The following is a 22,948-nucleotide window of genomic DNA, read 5'->3' as shown; positions in this document are numbered from 1 at the left end:
TGGAGGAGGGCAGGATGCTGTTCCCATTGGCTGCAGAGGAAAGGACACGCAGTAATGGGTTTAAACTACAAGTACAACAATATAGGCTAGATATCAGAAAAAAGTTTTTCACAGTCAGAGTAGTTCAGCAGTGGAATAGGCTGCCTAAGGAGGTGGTGAGCTCCCCCTCACTGTCAGTCTTCAAGCAAAGGTTGGATACACACTTTTCTTGGATGCTTTAGGATGCTTAGGGCTGATCCTGCGTTGAGCAGGGGGTTGGACTAGATGGCCTGTATGGCCCCTTCCAACTCTATGGTTCCGTGATTCTGTGAAAACCACGTGTTATGCTTTTGCCATGTAGCCTGGGTCCTGTTATTTGCAAGCCTATGCGTTATCTCTGCCTGCATTTCAGCAACTCCTTTGATCCCCAGCCAAGCCATCCTGCCTTTGATCTCTGTTCAGAATAGGTATGAATGCAATGACCTTGTCTTTCCTGCCTCCCTGCTGCGTTTCGCCTGGGAAGCACTATCTGCTTCTGAGAGCTGGAGTACCAGAGTCTGCTCGCAGCCAAACCACTCAACACTCACAGGGGCTGTGGGTAAAGGGTAGAATCATAGACTCATAGAGTTGGAAGGGACTTCCAGGGTCATCTAGTCCGACTCCCTGCACAATGCGGGAAATTCACAACTACCTGCCCATCCACAGTGACCCCAATTTCATAACCAAAAGATCCCCCCACCAAAAATCTCCAGAATCCAGCCTGGCCTGCAGGAAATTTACCTCCCATCCCACAGTGGCAATCAGCAATTCCCTGGGTCTTACCAGAGGGGAGTAAACTGGTAATCTGGACATTTCCCCAGGACATTTCCTTGCCGAGTGCCTCAAAAAGGCCACTGCTGGTCCAGGAACGACCAAGGAGGTGTCCCTCCTCTCACCAGCAACCGGTGGGAGGGATCTGGGTGGGAAAGGATGCCACAAGATGGGTGCTCACCCAGTGAAGGTCCTGTTGCCTCCAGTGGAGTCAGAAACCAACTCATCCCCGGATGAATCTCAATCCCAAAGAAGCTGAGTATCCAGGAAATGGGTGAGACGTGCCCAATGGCAGGCCCTGAAGTGGGGGGCAGGTGGAACCATGATGAGAGCACTAATCCCTTTAGTGACAGTCCTGGTGATGCTGGGGAATCGCTCCTGGAGGTTTAGGTTTAAGCTGCACAGGATATTGGACTTGGGTTGCACACAAACTGATAAACCCGGAGGTAGCCCAATACCTGGAGTTGCTGCTGGAACAGCTGGAGAGGCCTTTGACATTTGCCAGATGGATGGTTGGCTGGTGGGGTGGGGGGAGCTGCCACCCACAGGACTGAGCCCTTGGACATGGGGGGGGGGGGAACACTAGGAGCAGGTGCAACCAGTGGTGGTGCCCAGTGAGGATTGTCCATTCATTTTAGGTTGTAGGAGCACATTGTGGACTGGCAGCCCAGACCATCACATTCTGGGGGAAGACGTGTCAGAGCCACTGGCACGGTGAGGGGAAGGAGCAAGAATTGGTGGCCATACTTCCCACACTGATCCCAGTCAGCATGCCCCAGGCTGGGCTGGCTAGGGAGCAGGCCCAGGAGTACTGGGACTTGTGCAATGTATCAGGAGACAGTTGCAGAATTTCCTTGGGGTTGCACATTTCTACAGAGATTTTCTGGCCAATTTAGCTCTGGTCACCCTTCCCTTAACAGACCTGTTGAAAACCAAGGGGAGTGGGGAGCGTGCCCAGAAGCTAGGAGCCTGGCGGCAGTGGACTGGGGGATGTCAACAGGCATTTGATGAACTGAAAAGACATTTCACTTCTGAGCCCAAAGTCAGGCCTGCCAATCCGGCAGAGCAATTCATAGTCCAAGTGGACGCAAGTGATGTGGCTACACCCAACCATGACTTAACTGGCCATCAGGGGAACATTTAGGGGGCTCTATGGTAGTGGTTCTCAATCATCCTAATGTCGCAACCCTTTAATACAGTTCTTCACGTTGCAGTAACCCCCAACCATAACATTATGCCAGTGTTCTTTCACAGAAATTAAACTGAAACTGACCAATGGTGTGAAGATCCATTGTTCATGATTGTATATAAACTTTTTTTCCTGGGGTTTCTCAGTTCAGTTCTGCCTCTTGTCCCACCATGCCGATCTCACTCTTTTCCGCTGCTCCAGACAGACGGACGCTTTATCTCGATCTACCGTGCAAGGCTGTTGTGTAGATGGCTCCCCCCCAGCCAAACAGCTTGCCCTGCCGCAACCCCTGTGAAAGGGTCGTTTGACCCCCAAATGGGACCCGACCCTCAGGTTGAGAAACACTGTTCTATCTTTACACCACTCCACTGACATGGTATAAATAAAAGAGTAAGGGGTGTGGGGGAGGGCTCGGTCCGGGATGGGGAAAAGAGGCCATTGGCCTCTTTCCCCCGGACTGACAAGCAGAGGGCCCAATTGGCTGGCGTGAAGCGCCTGCCGATAGGGCTCTCTGCTTCTCAGCCCAGGGGCAAGAGGCCAATTGGCAGCTGTGTGCAGCCCCCGCCCCTTGGCCCCTTGCCCCTGGACTGACCCGCCCACCCCCCAACCTGAGCCACCTTCGGCCGACAGCCGCCATTCTGTGACTATCCGGCGACCAGGCACGTAGGCGGCTGCCCGGCCTAATCTACTCTGCCGCCCTCGGGGGGGAGGCTTCGGGCCGGCCCGAGGGCTGTCCCTTGGCCCGCCCCAAAGCCCCGAGGTCGGTAGAGCGGTAGCCCTGTTCCTTTCCCAGCCGGCAACCTGGGGCCTGGAGTGGGAGGGGGGCGGGAGGGAGACGAGCCTTCCCGGCTGGGAAGGGAGCAGGGGCGCTGCTTCACAGATGCGGCGACCCTGCTCCTTTCCCAGCCAGCAAGCCGGGGCATTGGGGGTGGGGGGTGGGAGACATGCCACCAGTCACCCAGCAATTGGCCCTACTTCACCCCCGTAGTGCTCGCCTGCCGCCCCCCCACATGCCGCCGCTCCCCAGGACCATCTCCCCGCCCTCTGCGCCGACCTGCCATTCGGCTGGGGATCGCCCCGGACTTGCTGCCATGCCGGTCGCCTGCATGGCCCCACTTTCTGCGTCCGCGTCCCCCCCCCCCGCCTTCCCATCACCTTTCCTCTCCTCCAACGCCTGCCTGGCACTCGCTGGCCACCGGGGTGGGGTAGGCCCATTCCTGTCCCGGCCCCTTCCAGCCTCACTCCTAGCGTCCATTGCATTTCGGACTGCAATGGGCTATATTTCTAGTAGTAATATAATACATGATGTTAAAACATGGAAATGGGGTTGTGCCAAGTGATGGTATAAGTTTCGGTCAGAACTAGGGATGCCAGCCTCCAGGTGGGACCCGGGGATCCCCCAGAATTCTAGCTCATCTCCAGACTCCTGGGGTCAGTTCCCCTGGCGAAAATGGATGCCTTGGAGGGTAGACATCAGTGAGATCTCTGTCTTCCCCAGGTTCCATCTCCAAATCTCCAACCTGGATCTGGCAACCCCACCTCCTGTCCCCCTAACCAAAACTCAGTGGCTTAACTGTCCTTTGTGGTGAATCCTAGAGAGTCACCCCACTCTAGGATGGCAAGATGACTCAGCAAAGTCCGACAGGGAACTGGTTCCTTGCAGGCAAAGTTTTTCTTCCATTTCAAATGGCCTTTTAGAGCTGCCAGCTTTTAGAAAAGTAATTCTTCGTTATTTGGGAAACACTTTTTTTGCTCATCATTAAAAATAGTAAAACAGCAGATGGCAGGTACCCTCTTTAAAAAGACATTCACTTTCCCTGTTCCCTCACAGTAAGGAATTCCTTGTTGTCTGAAGCATCTCTTAAAACCGTCATCTTCAAAAGTGTTGTTTTTACAAATCTGTGCTTATACTTAGTTCATTTATCAGTTCCTTGGTTTACAACTATATAATCAGGTACAAGCTCAGCTCTGTTCTAAAAGTCATGCTTAGATTTAAGGCACACTTGAAGGTTTTAGGAATGACCTTTAGAAAATCCCAAATCCTGCCCTCCTCAGGCTCCACCCTCAAAACCTCCAGGTATTTCTTAACCCTGTTAAGGCATCACAACACTCAGGGCTGCCTTTATGGCAAGAGACTTCTGTTCTGGATGATTTCCTGCTAATTGGCAACAATATACAGCTAAGCCAGCATCTGCATTTGGCTTTTGTCTTGACCAGAGAGACAGTCCTCGATGTTCTATCCAAGTGGCACAAAAGTCATTCTCATAATTCCCACATTCAGAATTTGGCAATTTGAGCCAAATTCCACCCAAGCCTGAGGTCCAGGACAAATGGCCCTCTGTCCCCTGCCTCCAAGTGCCCCAGGCCCGAAGCTTTTTGGGAGCAGGGTCTGCCTCCCAAAATTCTGCTCCTAGAGATCCCACCAGTCTGCTCTGTTCTTTGAGTATCCTCACAGTGCCCCCTTGAGGGTGTTGTCGTGCTTGTAAACTTGGATTCAGCTGCCATGTTCAAACTTTCTCAGCACTTGGCATATGTATTTATATACGTGTGCGTACACACAGAGTCACCCCTCCCAAACACACACACACACACACACACACTTTGCCTTCCACAGTCTTTCCTACCAGCCTGCCCCTGTCAATCAGTTCTTCCCGATGGCAAGATGGCAGGGCAAGGTCTGACTGGGAGCTATTTTCTTGCAGGCAAGTTTGATCCTCAGTTTTCAATGGCCATGTGGGATTGTATGCTACACGGGTACGCAGGAGTATCATATGTGCAGGCCACTTGTAAGAGCTGGAATGGGGGTGGGGAGAGAATGCAGAGACAGGATTTCAAGACTCCAAGAAGCAAGGGGGAAGGGTGATGATGTGTGGAAAGTTATATCTTCTTCTTTTTTCTTAAACACTGCCCCACTCAGGAGTGATTTCCCCCTAAAGGCACACACACATCCCTGCTCACTCTCTTTATTCATACTGGCACCATTTTTAGCAAGACAAAGGCGAAATTCTTGGGAATCCATAAGGCTGCCTGCCCTCCTTCTCCCACCCTCTTGTCTCCGCCGCCTTCTAATTTTAGCGTGAGCTTGCCTTCCCTTTTGTTTGTTGCTTGGAGTTAAGTCAGCTGTTGCCACATTTGTTTCGGCAAACTGGAGGTGACAGCAATATTTAGGGGGACGTCTTTTATGAGCTGGAGTTCTATGGGTGCGCAGGCTTTTGACCCACACAGAATTCTCCATTAGGGCAGAAGGGGGAAAGAGTGCCTGCAGCAGACGGGATGTAAGTCAAGTGATGAGGGCTGTCACTAATAGAATCTTGCCCCACCACGAAAATGGGTTCAGAGCAGGGTTCCCAACTGGAGTACGAGGGCAGAGTAGTGTATTCGAGAGCCCCTCAGATATACCACGGCATGGGGGGGATTCCAAGATGGAGGCTGCACGGAGCCGGTAGCTGGCTGCTTCTTCCCCTGTGACTGGCATAAGTTGGCTCAGGGGGTCTTCTGTTGGGTGTTAGGGCTGTTTTGAGTGGGGGAGGCATATTTTTATATTATTTTGCCTATAGGGCATTGCAGACAAAGTGTAGTGGGGTGCAGAGACGGGGGGCTGTTTTTATGTTTGTGTGCATATTTTTATTTCCACATGGGGGCATGGCCGGGGGCACGGCCAGCTGACATCACTTCCTTGGGACCTTAAAGCCTGAAAAATATTTCAGGTTTACCTCAACGGTCAAAAGGTTGGAAAAGGCTGGCTCAGAGGGTCACCACGTTTGTCTGCAGTTTCAGGGTGTAAGGCTTTGAGCATTAAAGCATATGACAATGCCAATTGTAATCAGGTTGAGTACAGCACAGGGGGGATTCTTGGGGACAGAAAATTATCATCTGTAGTGAGACACAAATTCCGTGTCCGTGTTCAGATGTGGAGAATCCATTGTGTTCTACTGACCCCCCCTCTCCCCCGGGAATCCTTCCAGACCTGCCAAAAACTGCTGGGCTTCACTTGCAAAGCTGTCAAAGGTCTCCACTTTTAGATGCATGACCAAGTGCTGAGACATGCATATGTGCATGTTTTGTGCTGTCATGTTGCAGCTGATTTCTAGCAGCCTCATAGGGCTTCCAAGGCAAGTGATTAAGCAGAAGTCACTGCCATGGCCTGCCTCTGCAAACTGCACGTTCAGAACAATGGACTTGCCTAGGGCTGAATAGTAGGGATGGGCACGAATCATAATTTTGTGGTTCATGAGCCATTTAAATTACTGGTGAGACACCTTTCTGGCCTCTCTCAATTGCCCTCCAAAAAGTGCTCCACGAGCTCTTTCTAAGAACTCTTCAGCCTCCTTTTTAGAATAAAGTGAGGACAGGCATTCTTCTAGCTTCTGCACCCTCTCCTCCAGGAGTGCTACTAAATTGTACTTGGTAAAAATACAAACATGCCACAGACAGTACAAGATCCACGTCCATTACCAGCTATGTTGCTTTGATCCATTGTGGGGAAAAGCAGACCCCTTCTGCAAATTCTGGAACACTAACTTAGCCTTCTGGCTGGATCGTGGAAATTCGGTTGATGTCGTTTACTTGGATTTTAGTAAAGCTTTTGATAAGGTTCCCCATGATGGTCTGATGGATAAATTGAAGGACTGTAATCTGGATTTTCAGATAGTCAGGTGGATAGGGAATTGGTTAGAGAACCGCACTCAAAGAGTTGTTGTCAATGGTGTTTCATCAGACTGGAGGGAGGTGAGTAGCGGGGTACCTCAGGGCTCAGTGCTTGGCCCGGTACTTTTTAACATATCTTAACCCCCGCCCGTGGCGCTCCGGGCGCCGCGGACTAAATAAAGCCGTATGGGCTTAGGGGGAGGAGTTAGGGCGGGCTCTGTCCGGGATGAGGAAGGGTGCTGATTGGCCCCTTCCTCCGGACAGACCATTGGCAGGGCCAATTGGCAGGCGCATAGTGCCTGCCGATTGGCCTCTCCGATTGCCGCCCCAACGCCAAGGGAGCAATTGCGAGCCACGCACAGCGGGGCTCACAGTTGCTCCCTTGCCGGCGGCCTGACGCAGCAATCTCCCCCCCCCCCACCAAAGCGGCCCATTAGCTTGCGGCCCAGCAAGCTTCTTGCTTCAGGAGGGGGGGGGGAGAAGCTTGCCAGGCCGCAAGCTAATCGGCTGCTTTGGTGGCTGATTTGCTGGCGGCCGGGAGGGGCGGGGAGAGGGAGCCGGCATGCCAGTGGCGGAAACGCGCATGCGTTACAGTTTGGTGTAGTGGTTAGGAGTGCGGACTTCTAATCTAATACAGAACTGTTCATGCCTTTCCCCTCCTTCTATTCACGGCATTTTCTGCAGCAAACATCAGTAGATGTGCCCAGACTGGGTGAAGTCGCTCTCAGCCTTTATGGAGACAGACGTCTGTTTGATGAGCCATGCTAGATGTTAGGAGGTTGCTTTGCTCGGCTGGTAGGTGTTGAGCTTTGTGGGCAGCCCGTTAAAAGACAAAGCAGCAGGCAGAGACGTTTCTTAATTAAATTACAAACAGGCCTTGATGATGCAGGGCAAATGTGACAAATCCCCCCCAGGGAGAAGGCGGTAAAAGCTAAATGGAAAAATACAAACAACCCCTGCTACCTTTTGAAATGTAACAACCGAGAGCAAGAGGATGGGAACAGCTCTGGGACTATTTGGGATTCTTTTGAAAGGAAAGATCTAAGTAAAGCAAAACAGAATAGTTGTTTAAAATCACAGTCCAGTAGCACCATTAAGACCAACAAAGATTTATTTAATAGCTGTAGGTGTGGCACATCTGGAGCTTTAAAAGGTGGGGAAGGAAACAAATTGGGTTTCCCCCACTTCACAAATAGGTGAAATCAATTTGTAATTTTTCACAGCCTACTTCTATTCTTTTGAGACTGGAACTTAAGCCCGCTGTACCCAAAATACAGCGGGTGCTAGCAGCCCTCCTTGCGGCCCCGCCGCCCGCGCCCCCCTCCCTGCCTTGAAGCCCTCTCCCCCGCCCCCGGCTTCATGACAGGGATCTTTTGTAATTCATGTCCCCTCAGGCCAGTCCAGCACCTGGACTGTTCCTATCACTCCCTTTACGATCTACTCCACCAGCTCCCACCATTACCATGCTGGCCATTAGCAACTCAAGGCAAAGCGTTCCCTTGTGGGGAGTGGGGGCTGGCAATCCAAAAAGCAATATAGGACCTGAGCTGGGGGCCCATCTCCACTCCAAGCCAAGAGTGTGTCTGTTGCTACTTCAATGCTATCCAGTAAAGAAGTCTGATTTTACAATCACGAGTCTTGTTAGCGTCGACGGGGGACAGCCGTGTAGACATGAAACTGGCGGGATGCCAGAGAAGATCAGTAGAAGAAAATTTATTTTCAAGGAATCAGGATTCAGGCATCTAATTTGAGGTCCCTTTTCTCTCCTGCCAGTGGTTTTGTTCAGCGGGATCCTGGATGCCAGTCTGCCAGTTCTGCAGCTGCGTGCTGTGGTTGGGGAAATCTTCATCCATGAGCTAGAAAGAGAAGGCTTTCTGGACTACTTCACTGACCATTCAGGTAAAGGATTTGCAGTCTTCTTTTGATAAAAAAAATATTGTTTGTTTGAGTGTTTACATATTTATATCACCCTCAATTCTCCCAGGCATCCCAGGACCCAAGGCAGGTAACAACAATGTAAAAATAATCACAACAGTTTCATAAAGCAAAACATTAAATGCAGTACATTCAAACCACAAACTAAAAGGACATAGCCCCCAATGAGTAGGGTGTTCCCCCTTTGTCTGGGCAAAGAATGTCCTTCTCTCAGATTCTTTGGATTAACTCATCCATTCATCCATTAAATTCCGCACTCATATCCATGCAGACCTAACTATGCACCATTAATTTCTTTCTTACTGTAGAGACATCGTAATCCTTCATTCGTGTGTCTCAGGGTTTAGTTTTTGAATTTACCTGAAAGTTAATGCTTCCCTGCATATGTGCCATTCCCTGTAAATCTGCAGGATTCCTATCTACAGTTATTGTCACCAACCGGGTTTTGAATTTGTGTCTCACTTACTTTGTGCAATGTTAAGGTTTAACTCTCTGTGTTTATCAAAATCTTTGGATATATAGTTGGCTTTCTGTGTACGTTTTGTATGTTTACTCGAGCTGTGGCTACCTTTATGTATTTTTTATGCTATTAAAGGTAATGTCTTGCTCACCCACTGGATTTAGTTTAAAGCCCTCCTCACCAGGGCTTAATCTTCACGGAGCTTTTATTCCAATCCCAGGTTGATTCAGTCCCTGCCGTCTCCACTGAATGCAATTTCCATTTTGATTTTGGCTAATTTAAATTTTCCCTCTGCAACAAACATGATTTTCCCTGCAATATCCTAGAGTGGATATAACCCTCAATATTTGAAAAATCGGTATGAGAAAGCATGCAGAGCTCTTCCTGTTCCGAATTTGCTGCTGAGCTCCATGGTAGAGAAGGCCTGATTGGCCAAGCTTTAGTTTCTTGTTCCCAGGCTGCAAGCTTGCCTTAAAGGGCAAGAGACTCAGCAGAGACTTCAGAAGCCCTAACTTCCCTCAGTAGAGATTTGCCTCTTGGTTTTTCTCTCCCTCCTCTGCTGTCTCCAATTCTCTCCCCCCCCCCCTTCAAAAAAAGAATAAAAGAGGCTCCTTCTGTGCTTGGCTCCTCACTCCCCTTCTGAGCTTCTTTAACCACGTGCAGAACGATTTTCTGTTTCAATGGAGGAAGACCCGAGTTCAAATCGATCTGGATTCAGCAGGATCCACAACGGAATAAACAAAGTTAGGGCAGATTCAACCCAGGTCTGCAAGCCTCTTCACAAAAACATTTTTTCTTGTGAGGTGCAAATCATCTCCCGAAAGAAGAGCCTCATCACGAAGGCCCTAGTCCAAAAGTGTAAACCTTCCACGATGACACCAATGACATGGCCAGTCTTTATTTGCATTTTCTTTCCCCTCCTAAGCCACGGCCATTGACAGGGAGAACTGATGCAAACACACATCCTGCACTCCCAGGTCCTTCACCTTTTCGTTCAGAGCCACAAACTCTCTTTTAATATGCTCCACACATATTTGTTCCCACATGAATGAGGAGGAAGGGATAATGATCTGTGGGCTTCATGAGCCTTTCCAGCCTTCATGGGACATCCTTGATGCGTGAACCAGTAGACAGCACGTCTCTTGAGACTACATGTCCCGTCAACATACTTTGGCCTCCACCCCTCTTGGTAGGGAATTCCCAGTTATCAGCACCTGCCTCTTCCTACGTTGGGGACCATGAAAAATTCTTTGAGCCTTGGTGGGGGAACTGAAGGTAGTTTCTAAGCCCTAGCCTCCACCCCTGAGTGCCAGGGGATGGGACGGAGGTTAGAAGGGGTCTGAGAATATCCTATATCTTGCATTCCTTCTTTGGTGCCATCTCCTCCCACCACCATATCTGCCCCTTTCCCATATTACTGGGATCCTTGATCCCCTTAGGCCTCTCCTTTTTGTCCCTTCATTTATGCCTTGTTCGTGTGAGGTGTTCACAATGTCCTCCCCTCTTGTTTTCAATGTTATGCATCCTCCTCTTCCCTTTGTTTCAGTGGTTTTCAGCTTATTTGTCTTCCTCCATGTCGATCATCTTTTACTGGCGTCTCAAGGTAGTTTAGATTTCTGATTGTGCGTAGAGTGGGTGGACGAGGTATCCTGTATGTTGGTTGTTGGAGGTTTGATTTTTGTACTGCATCTCATGCTGCTGTATGGTGGTGTCGATTTTTGGATTATAGCTGTGTGAATTTGTTTGGGGGGAGGTCACTGGGGAGCAATTGGTTAGTACTTAAGAAGGGATGAGTCAGTTCTGGGTTTTGCCCCACAGCGTCACACAGGCTTTTTTCTCTCTGCTTACAAAAGCCTGGTTTTAGTTCTGGGTCTGAAATCTTGCAGAGCTGTCGTCTGATCCCCCCATCACTTTCCATGCCAACCTGCTGGATCACCCAGACCTGCCCCAGTGGCTACGCTACATCCAGCGCACGCCTTTCCAGACGGGCTATCTCTACGGGTCTGCCACAGACAGAGAGATTGGCACACAGACCATTGAGGTAGGTAAGGGTGTGCTTTTAAACCAGAAAGAGAGGCAGGGAGATGCTGTGCATTTCTGGAATTTTGGGAAAAGAGAGCAGCTACCACCACAAAATGGTTGCCATGGAGGTGGGACAAGTTACAAAATGGCTGCTGAGAGGACAGTCCCAACAGGTGGGAAGGGCAATGTTGTTGGGGGCCAATGCCCCCTTGGGGTTTAATGAACAACTTTAAAGATCAGTGTGAGTTGTGGATCATGTGTGTGTTTTGGAGTTCTAAACCATAAATCCCTGACTTGCTTAGCCTTGGCCGGCTCACTCTTATTAAGGATTCTAATACAGAGGCAGGCAATGACAAATAACTTCTGAACATCTCATGCCTTCAAAACCCTACAGCAGGGGCAGTCAAACTGTGGCCCTCCAGATATCTATGGACTACAATTCCCATGAGCCCCTGCCAGCGAATGCTGGCAGGGGCTCATGGGAATTGTAGTCCATGGACATCTGGAAGGCCACAGTTTGACTGCCCCTGCAGCCTACAGGGTCGCCATAAATCAGCTGTAATTTGGCTGCAAGTCCCTTACCCCACCCCAAGCCAATCTTTGCTTAAATACTCCTATATTCTTTCATTGTAGACCCAGGAAAGGTGTCTTTGGGTTGTGGCAACAACTGTAGCAATGTATTTTTGTAGTGTGCGTGACTTGTCTGGACAGGCACATTTTGGAGCCGTTACTTGAACTTTTATGAAGTTTGCAAACCAGATTGGCGGTCACCATATATCTCAGTGCCAGATTTGAAGACCCACATTGCAGTCTCGGTTTCTGTGCCCCCAGTGCTTTTTCTTGGCTTCACCGACAGCCATTTTGTGTCTCCCTGGGGCAGGGAAGGAGCAACCAGATCTTTTCCTCTTTTCTATGACAGGTGACGGCATATAACAGGGACACCTATGAGACTGTGAGACAAACCTTGGTCATAAGCATTGTCCCATCTCCAGGTAAACTTTTCATCAGTTGCTTTGCTGGTTTTAATTCCATTTCGACACCCTATCGCAAGATCAAACAGGAGATGTGTGGCTCTTTAATGGGGGGTGGGGCTAGGTCTCCCATAGAGTTCTGAGTGAATCCTAGAGTGTCACCTCAAATGATTAATATCGCTTGTGGTTTTGTACCAGATGTGAGTTTGCACTTTAGAAGAGCGCCAAAGGTGTGTTCCCAAACCCCAAATTCTCCCACTGGAATGCCTGCTCTGGCTGATATCCTATGGCTGATATCCTCAGAAACTAGCCTATATTACTTGAGCATAAGCTCTCCTGGATTTGGGCTCGGTACCTCAGATCCATCACAGCCATGCACACCTGAGCATGCCAGTCCCAAGCCCGGGTAAATGACAAGGGTTAGGAAAGACCTGGCAACCTACCTTGTAAAAATGTTGCCAAGAAAATCCTATGGCACAGCTCTCGACCGATTTCAATATGGTGCCCAGTGGTGAGCCCCTCAGGCCAGAAAGTCCCCAAACAAGTGACTGGGGAGGAGCAAGAATCTACAGCAAGTAGCCCTGGATTTTATGATGTGCCTGGGGCAAATCCAGCAGGAACCCCAGGTGCTGATGTTCCAATGGTGAAAGCAAGGCTCTGCGCTTTACAGAGATGCACCAAATAGCAACTTGGAATGCTAGAGGACTGACTCAAGGAAAACTGGAAAAGAGAAATTGTCAGGTTATCCATTGACCTCCTGGGCATCAGTGAATTACATTGGACAGATGATGTTTATTTTCAGCCAGAGGATTTCACCATCTACAACTCCATAAGAAGGAGTGACATGGCTTCCATTGCAAGCAAAGAATTTTCTCGAGCAGTGGAAGGTTTTTCGACGATCAATAATCGACGATCAATAATCAAATCATAACAATTCAAATTTGTACCAAGCCAATAAATATCACAACTATCTAAGTATACGCTGATGCAACAGAGGTAGAAACTGAAGACTCCTATACTGCCATTCAAGACCATTTAAAATGAGTACCCAAGAAGGATGTCATTTACATAATGGGTCACTTTCATGTAAAAGTTGGCACACAAGCAGAGAGAGACATGACTGGCAGCCTTGGACTTGGAGAAAGGAATGATGCAGGTGATAGTCTGGCACAATTCTGTCATGAAAATCGGTTATGCATCATAAACATTTGGTTCAAGCAGCATAAACATCACCTATAGGACATCACAAAATAGACCTCACAGGATCAAATCAACCATCTCTTGTGCAGCTGATGATGGTCCCACTCAGTCCTTGCTGTCAAAACATATCCAAGTGCTGATTGCAGTTCAACTGTTAGTGGCTAAAATCAAGACAAAACTCTGCAACACCAAGAGAACATCAGGCTTGAGGGAGTTCGATGTAACTAAAATTCTGCTCACATATGAAGTGGAGGTGAAAAATCAATTTCAGCTATTGGACACAACAGAGAGGATGCCTGAGGAAGTGTGGCAGGAAATTCAATTCACTGTTATTGAAACAGCAGTTAAATACATAATGCATAAGAAGCCAGAAAAAAGGTCAAAATGGCTCTCAGATGAAGCTGTAAGAATATCTGAATGTAGAAAAGCAGCAAAAACTAAAGGCAAAATGGAGGAAGCAAGAAAACTAAATGTGGATTTTCAAAGGACAGCAAGAACAGACAGGGAAGGCTACTGGAATCAGAAATGCAAGCAGTTAGAAGAAGATTACAAAAAGGGAAACTTGAGAAATGCTTTTGCACAAGTAAAGAGGATCCAAATGCCATTTGCTGTTTGCAAAATCATTATCAGCAATAAACAAGGGAAGGAACTGATTGACCAATAGAGCATCAAAAACAGGTGGCAGGAATACACAGAACTGTACTCATGCAGAACGGAAGTTAGTTCTCTTTAAAATTAAAAAGAAATAGAAATAGAACTTGAACTGGCCATTCTTGAGGAGGAAGTTGAACGAGTCTTGAGTAAATTGCCTAACAACAAGGCCCCAGGTATTGACATCATACCCATGGAGCTGATGAGATGGGTACCAATCAAAACCATTACAGCTTTGTGCCAGAAAATCTGGGAAACTTAACAACTGGATAGAAGAATGGAAACGATCTGTGTTCATTCTACTACCAAAAAAGGGTGACTCAAAAACCTGTTCCAATTACCGTACAATATCCTTCATTTCTCATGCTGGTAAGAAGAAGAAGAGTTGGTTCTTATATGCTGCTTTTCTCTACCAGAAGGAGTCTCAAAGCGGCTTACGGTCACCTTTTCTTTCCTCTCCCCACAACAGACATCCCATGAGGTAGGTGAAGCCGAGAGAGCCCTGATATTGCTGCTTAGAATCGCTTTATCAGAGCTGTGGAAAGCCCAAGGTCACCCAACTGGCTGCGTATGGGGGAGCAGGGAATCAAACCTGGCTGGCCAGATTAGAAGTCCGCACTCCTAACCACTACACCAAGCTGGAGCTCTGCACCTGTGTGTGCATGCCTGCAGGCTCACTGATGCCTGTGCCTCCCTTCCCCCCTGGCAGCGCGGTGTTGGTTGCGCCGGGAGAGACCGGCTGTTTTGGGCGCCAAAGTGCCAAACCCTACTGAGGACCAAGCCTTGTGAAGAAAGGCTGAGGAACTGCTCAGCCTGGAGAAGAGCCAGTTGAGAGGGAACATGATTGCTGATTTGAAAAAGAATCTGGAGAAAATGGAGAGGGTTCAGAGGAGAGCAATGAGGATGATCCAGGGCCTGGGGACCAAGCCCTATGGGGAAAGGCTGAGGGACATGGGAATTTTCACCCTGGAGAAGATAGGTTGAGAGAGGACATGATTGCTGTCTTCAAGTATTTGAAAAATTGTCACTTAGCGGAGGGCAGAGAAAGGTTCCTGTTTGTAGCAGAGAACAGGATCCACACTAAGGGGTTTAAACTATGTGTAGAATGATATTGGCTAGATTTCAGGGAAAACATTTTGACAGTCAGAGCAGTTCAGCAGTGGAATAAACTCCGTAAGAGTTGGTGAGCTCCCACTAAATGTCAGTCTTCAAGCAGTGGCTGGACAGATATTTATTGTGGATGTTTTAGGCTGATCCTGCCTTAAGCAGGGGGTAGAGCTAGATGGCCTGTATGGCTCAATCCAACTCTATGATTCTATGAGATCTCCAGCCACAATTCTGTCAAGCTACATTGGGCAGATATCTGGAGACATATCTTTAACCTGGATAAGATTCGAAGCGTATGATCATGATCATGCCCTACCTGATTGGCCCTCAATGGTGGAGGCTGAGAACAGGGAGTGTCCACTTACCCACAGAGGGCCAATGGTGGATCTGCTCCACCCACAACCACCTCCTCCTCCTTGCTGGAAGAAGAGCCAGCCCACTCTGCTGGCCCAGCTTAGAAAGGTAAGATGAACAGGCAGTGGGGTGACTGGGAGGGAGGCAGAGGCTCAGGCCGAAGGCAAGCCCCACGGAGCTCAGGGTGGCCTCTATACCTGCCTGCCTGAGATCCTAGGGGTGGGGGAGGGAGGCCCACGAAAGGCCACCTGCTGGCCCTATGAGGAGCCTGCTAGCCTTTGGAGGTCTCTCTGCAGCCTTACCTAGTTTGAGGCTGCCTGTCGGCACTATGGGGCCCAGGGCAGCCTCTTCGCAGCCCTCTTGAATTCAGAGGGAGGGGGACAGGAGGCTTGGGAAAGGCCATTTGCTGACCCTATGGGGACTGGCGCAGCCTTTGGAAGCCTCTCTGTGGTTCTCCCAAGTTCAGGGGTGTTGCAGAATTCCCGGGAAAGGTCACCTGCCAGCACTATGAGGCCTGGGTGGTGTCCAGAAGCCTCTCCGCAGCCTTCCTGAGGAGCTGAACTCTTCCTTCCATTTTTTGTCTTCCTTTTTTAATCTCCCTCCCTTTCCCCCTTCCTTCCTCCCTCCCTTTGTATTCTAATAAAAATAAATAAGGTGAAGGCACGGCCTGGTTACCATGAGCAAGCCTGCCTCAGGTGGACATTGGCACATTGACACTTAACCATCAGCAGGGAGTTTTGTGGGTTTGTAAGTTTCTGAAAGGCCCCCTGTTAAGTTGTCAGTCACACTTAATTTCTTCAGAGGCAAATGTCATAACACTGGTTTGGGGGTACAGCGGTCTCATTGAAGGGACACAAATTCAACGTTGTGCCACCAACCTTGAGACCTGGCATGCCTTTCCCCCTACCCCGACGCCCTCTCTGCAGATGGAGAGATGCCCTACCAGGCGGACTTCTTTGTGAAGAACTGGAACGTAGAGGAAGTGCTACCAACTGAAGTCCACGAACTTTTCCAACAAGCTGTGGACAGCATGTGGGAGCAAGAAGGTTTGGTTGTTGTCAATATCTCCTCTGCCCTGGACCGGGGAGGCCGTGTACCTTTGCCCATTGAGAACAGGAAAGAAGGGTAAGGAAACCGAGCTCCTTGGGAAACGCAGAAAGAGTCCTAAAATGGTCAAGTTTCTGTTTCTACTATGGCTCTTTCACTCATTAGCTCAGGATTCTGTTCCAGTTTGGAAACAAACAGTACGAAGTGACTTCACCCAATAGTATTCACATGGTGAGGTGAAGGCCTGTAGATGATTTGAGCATCTGATGCAGATTTATTCTGAATCAGACCTTTTGGTTTCTGGCCATATACCAGCAAATGCCAAAATATTGGAGAACAGTGTTAGTTAAAGCCCTGGTAAGGAAAAGGGACAGGCACAAAGAGCCCAGGAGGGAGTCATTTTGATCTGGGAAATTGGATGGAAAGAAGGACAGTTGCAGATTCTTCTGCTTCTACCAACATGGCATGGTGTGTGTGTGTGTGTGTGTGTGTGTGTGTGCTTGTGTGTGTGAAGGCCTGGAGGATCATTGTCCATGGGGTCACGATGGGTCGGACACGACTTTGCACCTAACAACAACAACAACAACAACAAGCCAACTCCAGGCTGGGAAACACTTGAAGATTTGGGGTGATATTACCAAAAATAGACCTGTCTTCTTAATTTATGATAGAATTAGCAATGCTAGATACCTAATGAGCAATGCAAGAGGCAGTAACAAGCAAGATTATATGAGGAGAGTATCTGGCAAGAAATCTTAGATGCAAACTTTAGGAATTAATACAAAGGTTTTCTATAGAAAACTAGGAGCAAAGCCTGTTGCACCCAGAAATATAACAAGCACTAGGATGCACAGCTGCACTGTGTCCTTCCTGGGTGAGAATGAAAGGAAGGAAAGGGGATGAAGGAAGAAAGAAAGAGAAGGAGGGAGGGTGAAAGAGGAAGGAAGGAAGGAAGACAGATAAAAGGGAGACGGAACATAGAAAGGGAGAAAGAGAGGGGGAGAGAAAGAGGGGGAGGGAAGTAGAAAGAAAAAAGAAAGAATGAAAGAAAGAAAGAACGCAAAAAAGGAAGTAAATGAGGTGAAGGAAGGAAGATGGAGGGAAGAAAGACAAGAGGACGGAAGGATGGAAGGAAGACTCTCCCACCCACCCCCACTTGGGAGGGCCATGGGGAGGCTTCTGAAGTGAAGGGACAGGGGATCTCAGGTGGGCAGGAACAGAAGCCACGCTGGGGTCCTTTGGCCTGGCCTGTGTCCTGAGCCTCTGCCTCCCTCCCAGCCACCCCACTCTCTGCCCAGCTTACTTTTCTGAGTTGGGTCAGCAGAGCAGGCCAGCCTATCTTCTGGCAGGAAGCAGAAGGAGGTGGCCAGGGATGTGGCAAACCCACCACTGGTCCTCTGTGGTCTTCCCCCTATTGGGGACCTATGCCACGGAGGGCCAATCAGGTAAGTTATGAGTTTGAATTTTATCTTGGTTAAAGATAAATCAAAATGGTCCCTAACATACAAACTTTAATCTAGAACAGTCCTGCGGAAGAAATAAAGGGATGATTGGGTATTAATGGAGGGAGAATGGGCCAATTAAGGCATATTTTACTATCCAATGCCTCAAGGGGGAAAGATTCCAGAGGTGGCAGCAGCAGTCTGCCCGGCATGCTGGGTCTCACACAGAGGGGTAGCCAGCTATACGAACAGGAAATGCTCTCTTTTTAGAGCAAATGTGTACCCGGGGGCTAGGGGCAGGGAGCCCTAGAGGCTTTGATGTGAGCAGGATGGCAATGTCAAACAAGAAGAGGTCTGTCAATGAGCAATCTAGATTCTGATAACAAAACTCTACTGGACCATTTAGGGGTATCTGGGAGTCAGTGAAAGACTTTGGGTGAGTCCTGTGGAATGACTTCTTCTGCATTCTGGTTGGGAGGGGGAGTCCAGGTATGAGAATTCCCTGTTAATGGGAGTTTGATGTGCCAGATACTAAAGCCAAAAGGAAGCTGCCAGAAGCCCAGGAAGAAAGAACAATACAGAATAGTTAATTAGATCTGCCAGTAGCCCATGTGCGGTCTTAGTGATCCTTAGGTAGGAATGAATGTCCTGCCCCGCTCTTTTGTTCAAATGATTGCATTGCTCCTGTAGGCAGACAGGAGACCTCCTTGTGGACCCCGATTTTACACAGTTGACCTATTTCTGAGAGTTGACCTATTTCTGCCGCACACAAGGCCTTGTGGGTAGCCATGTCTGGCTTGGCCTGTGTTTGCTTGTCAGAAACAAAGATGGAGGATAGAAGCTGCTCTCCCCCCCTCACATATTGAAAGGGCTTGTCCATGGGATTGATTCCCCACTCCTTCACATGAAGCTTGCTTAGGTCAGTCACAGTTCTCTCAGAGTTCTCTCAGCCCCACCTCCCTCACAAGATGCCCATTGTGGGGAGAGGGAAGGAAGGCAAATGTAAGCTGCTTTGAGACTAAAATGTTGACAGAAGTGGGGTAGAACCATAGAGTTGGAAGGTGTCTCCAAGATCATCTAGTCCAACCCCCTGCACAATGCAGGAACTCACAACTACCTGCCTACCCACAGTGACCCCAGTTTCATGCCCAAGTGATTCCCCCATACACACACCCAAAATCTCCAGAATCCAGCCTGGCCTGGAGGGAATTCACCTACCATCAGCAATTCCCTGGGTCTGCAAGGAAGGACCACAAGAGACATACATGGGCACATCCCTTCCCGCCCACCAACTCCTCGTTTTCCTCTTTTTCTTAGGTTTGCCAGCCTCCAGGTGGCACCAGAAAATCTCTCGCTGTTACAGTTGATCTCTAAATGATCAACCGCAGTTCCCATGGAGAAAATGGCAGCTTGAGGGTAGATTCTATGCAATTATACCATGCTGAGGTCTCTCCCTTCCCCAAACCTCTCCCTCCTGAGGCCATACCCCCCAAACTTCCAAGTATTTCCCAACCCAACTAGGAACCCTACTTTTTCCGCTGTAGAAAAGTTGGTTAGATCCCACCCTCAATATCAGCAGTTACTTTTATAGTCAAAACAGTGTTTGGAGCACCAGTTATGAAATTCTAGAGAGGGTCCAGTTCTAACTCCTTGTTCCCTGACAAGTATTTTGCCTCACTACTATATATGCATTGCGCTAGAGTTTCTATCTAACATTTGAGTTTCTATCTCCTTCATTCTACAGGTTTATTCTTTCTTCCATTTCTTCCTTTTGGTTTCCTTACCTTGTTTTCCTTTTCTCAGAATTTACATCAAGGTGAGTTCTAAGGATCCGTTCACTGAGTGCTTGACAGAGGCCAAGTCCTCTGAAAACCTTCACCGGTGTAAGCTGGAGCAACAGCCGGTCATTACCTGTTATGACAGCTTCAGCCCCAGATTCAGAGTGGACTGGTGCAATCTTACCCTGGTGAGAGGCGGGGATTAGGGTTGACATCTCTGGGATGGGAAATACCCAGATATTTTTGGGGCGGGGTCTGAGGAGGGAGTGGTGGGACATCAATGGGGTATAAGGCTATAAGGTCTACCTTCCAAACCAGCTATTTTATCGAGGTGAATTGATCTTGGTTTTCTGGAGGCCAGTTATACTCCCAGAAGCTCTCCAGTTACCAGCTGGAGGTTGGCAACCCTGTCAGGGAATCAGAGGAAATGGCATGTATGGTTAGCCATTCCTAAAGTCGAGAGATCCTGATTTCCTGCTCTTCTCATTTTTATGTTCCTTAGATAGACCTCACAGATGTAAATGCCACAGAAATGGTGACTGTCTTTGGCGATGGGGTGCTTGAGCCTGGTCCAGAATTCAATCCTCCAGAGGATGCCCCTGATCGGTTGTTTTTCTATGACTTCTTGCTCACCTTCCTTCTCCCTCTCATTTTTGGCCTTCTTCTCTGTCTCATCCTGGCCTACATCATGTGCTGCCGACGGGAAGGCATGTAAGTTGAGCAAAACACGTGTTATTTAAGACGTGACTTCTGGTGGAATAATTTCACAGAGAGTTTTCAGGTGTTTTCTACATTTGACAAAATATTCATTCATTCATTCATTCATTCATTCATTCATTCATTCATTCATTCATTCATTCATTCATTCATTCATTCAATATACCGCCCTCCCCAAAGGTTCAGGGTGGTTTACATGAAACAGAAACAATACAAGTAACTCAGTTTGTAATGTGGTGGTGACAATAACAACAATGCAGTGATAGCAGTAAACAGTGGAATGGTAGAATCCTATAGAACAGTGGTCTGCAACCTTCTTTGCGGCCACGCATGGCACAAACACGCATGTGCATTGCACATGCGCGACGCTGTTTCCTCGCCCCCCCTCCCACAAAAAGAAGCTTGCCGGGCCGCTTTTGCGGCCGATTTGCTTGCGGCCTGGGAAGTTTCTTACTGGGGGGGGGTGGCGGGGAGAGGGAGCTGCAGCCCAGTGCCAGGGCCTTCGTGGCCTGGCACCGGGCCGCAGCCCAGTTGTTGGCGACCACCGCCATAGAACATTTATCAAACAAATTATGTGAATGGAGCAGTGCTGCCATGAGAGAAGAAGCTAGCCACAAAATGGCTTCACTTCAGCCATTCAGTGAAGATTTCTGTGCTGTGCTGCCAAAGCAATCTCCAATGGTCAGTCAGTGGCCTTGCTGGGCTGAAGCTGCCCCTGGCACTGCCTGCTTTTTAAAAACACTTGGCAGGCACCCAGAAAGTTGTGGGCAGGTTCCATGGAACCTACGGGCACTATGTTGAGGGTCTTCTAATGTAGGGGTTACTCAGAACAGCTAGTATTCCGTTCATAGGAATGTCTTCCGTTCTCCACAAGTAAGGTCATGTTCACATGATGATATCCTGGAGTTGTCTGCTCTGCTTTCTTGAGCAGAAGTTGGTTTCACGTTGTACAGTTCATGAACAGAACGTTGTTATTCATCTAGCATCATATACGGCTCATGTTATTTAAACAGCATCATGATCTGAAATGCACAAAGATGCTATTATTTCAAAATGTTACATATGTATGCAGATTGCTGCTGTGCAGAAGGGCATGATGCTGTCAAACTGGCAAAACCTCAGCCCGTGTTGAAGATTATTGCCACAGCAAGAATTGCAATTTATCTGTGAATCTTTTGTACAAAGGCATAATTGTTTGCGCAAAAAGAAACCTAAAGAGGGTGTGATTGAAAACAGGAGTTAAAGGGCAATTTAGGTTGCCAACAACCTGGAGAAAAAAATGTCCCACCTCCTTAATAGCAGCTTAGTAGAATGCTATTTACCCAGTGATTTTATTTGGTCCCCGCTGGTATTTCCTTACATTAGACCAGGGGTAGTCAAACTGCGGCCCTCCAGATGTCCATGGACTACAATTCCCAGGAGCCCCCTGCCAGCATTCGCTGGCAGGGGGCTCCTGGGAATTGTAGTCCATGGATATCTGGAGGGCCGCAGTTTGACTACCCCTGCATTAGACCTTCATTAAAGGGACAGGGCATTTTCCCCGTTGTAGGCTGGTGGGAATCCTGGGCAATATGGATCTGTTATAAACTGGAAATCCAGGATCATAGAGTGAGACTCAATTACGTAATTTTGTGTATTTGCATAATTTATTCTAGTCCAATCCAAAAATGTACATAAAAAAATGTTTGGGTTAAAAGATATATTCCACCTCATCAGCCGCTATAGGAGTGGCTGTCTACACATTTTGGAAGCCATCATAATTAAAATGCAATAAACTGTCCCTGACGGAGCCACAGGAAATAAGACCCAATGATTAAAAGACGTTTAAAAGAATCATTTCCAGCCCGTGCCAGCCAAGAAGGGTCGATGAAACCACAGGGGAGTAATGAAATCATCGAGAGCAGTAAAGGAAAATAAAACATATCACATTCAGGAAAAAGGCAATAAAGTAGAAAACTAATAAAATCCATCAGTACACCACCGGGTATAAGGGGGGAAACAGGATGCGATGTAATTCTGTGGCAACCAAATGACTTTGGAAAGATCACAGAGTAACGGAAATAAAAAGACACACACTCTGGCTTTATGAGCATAATGTATTCATGTGCACACAAGCACCCCCCCCCCAACCATTGCACAGAAAAGATGCCTCCAGTGATAGCTGTCTGAGGTGTTCTTGCTGCTGTTTTCAGCGGGTGGCCATGTTGGTCTGCAGTGGAGCCAGTGTGGTGTTGCGGTTAAGAGCAATCTGGAGAACCAGCTGGTTAGATCCTTCCCTTTCTACAGGGGTAGTCAAACTGCGGCCCTCCAGATGTTCATGGACTACAATTCCCAGGAGCCCCTGCCAGCGAATGCTGGCAGGGGCTCCTGGGAATTGTAGTCCATGGACATCTGGAGGGCCGCCTGCTGGGTCCTCTCACAGTTCTCTCAGCCCCACCAACTCCCAAGATCCCCGTGGAAGGCAATTGTCAGCCACTTCAAAACTCATTAAGGGGGAGAAAAGTGGGGCATAAAAACTTACGGTGATTCTTCAGTCGCACAGTAGTACCTGAGAGACCCACTGGAGTTTTAGGTTATAAGCTTGGGAGAGTCAAAACTCCCATAGTCAGACTGAAACTGTTGTTGGTCTCTAAGATACT

General features: G+C 48.4%; 1 protein-coding gene across 3 annotated transcripts in view; it reads left to right on the top strand.

Moving 5' to 3' along the window:
• Positions 1-4,583: 4,583 nt before the first annotated feature.
• The window catches only part of SGCA (sarcoglycan alpha), a 28,120-nt gene continuing 9,755 nt past the window's right edge, over positions 4,584-22,948 (top strand). Inside the window, exons 1-8 of one of the 3 annotated variants that reach the window (XM_077314409.1) lie at positions 4,604-4,680; positions 7,310-7,420; positions 8,399-8,524; positions 10,907-11,061; positions 11,962-12,034; positions 16,252-16,450; positions 19,618-19,780; positions 20,095-20,303. In XM_077314409.1, the coding sequence (XP_077170524.1) occupies positions 7,387-7,420; positions 8,399-8,524; positions 10,907-11,061; positions 11,962-12,034; positions 16,252-16,450; positions 19,618-19,780; positions 20,095-20,303 (959 nt within the window). In that variant the 5' untranslated portion in view covers positions 4,604-4,680; positions 7,310-7,386. Of the gene's footprint in view, positions 4,681-7,309; positions 7,421-8,398; positions 8,525-10,906; positions 11,062-11,961; positions 12,035-16,251; positions 16,451-19,617; positions 19,781-20,094; positions 20,304-22,948 lie in introns of all 3 variants that reach the window. The other 2 variants (XM_077314408.1, XM_077314410.1) reach the window with 2 other exon arrangements.

The sequence above is a fragment of the Paroedura picta genome, chromosome 16, assembly GCF_049243985.1.
Source record: "Paroedura picta isolate Pp20150507F chromosome 16, Ppicta_v3.0, whole genome shotgun sequence".
In the NCBI taxonomy this organism is placed as follows: domain Eukaryota; kingdom Metazoa; phylum Chordata; class Lepidosauria; order Squamata; family Gekkonidae; genus Paroedura; species Paroedura picta.
This window is presented reverse-complemented; position numbering and strand designations above follow the sequence as displayed.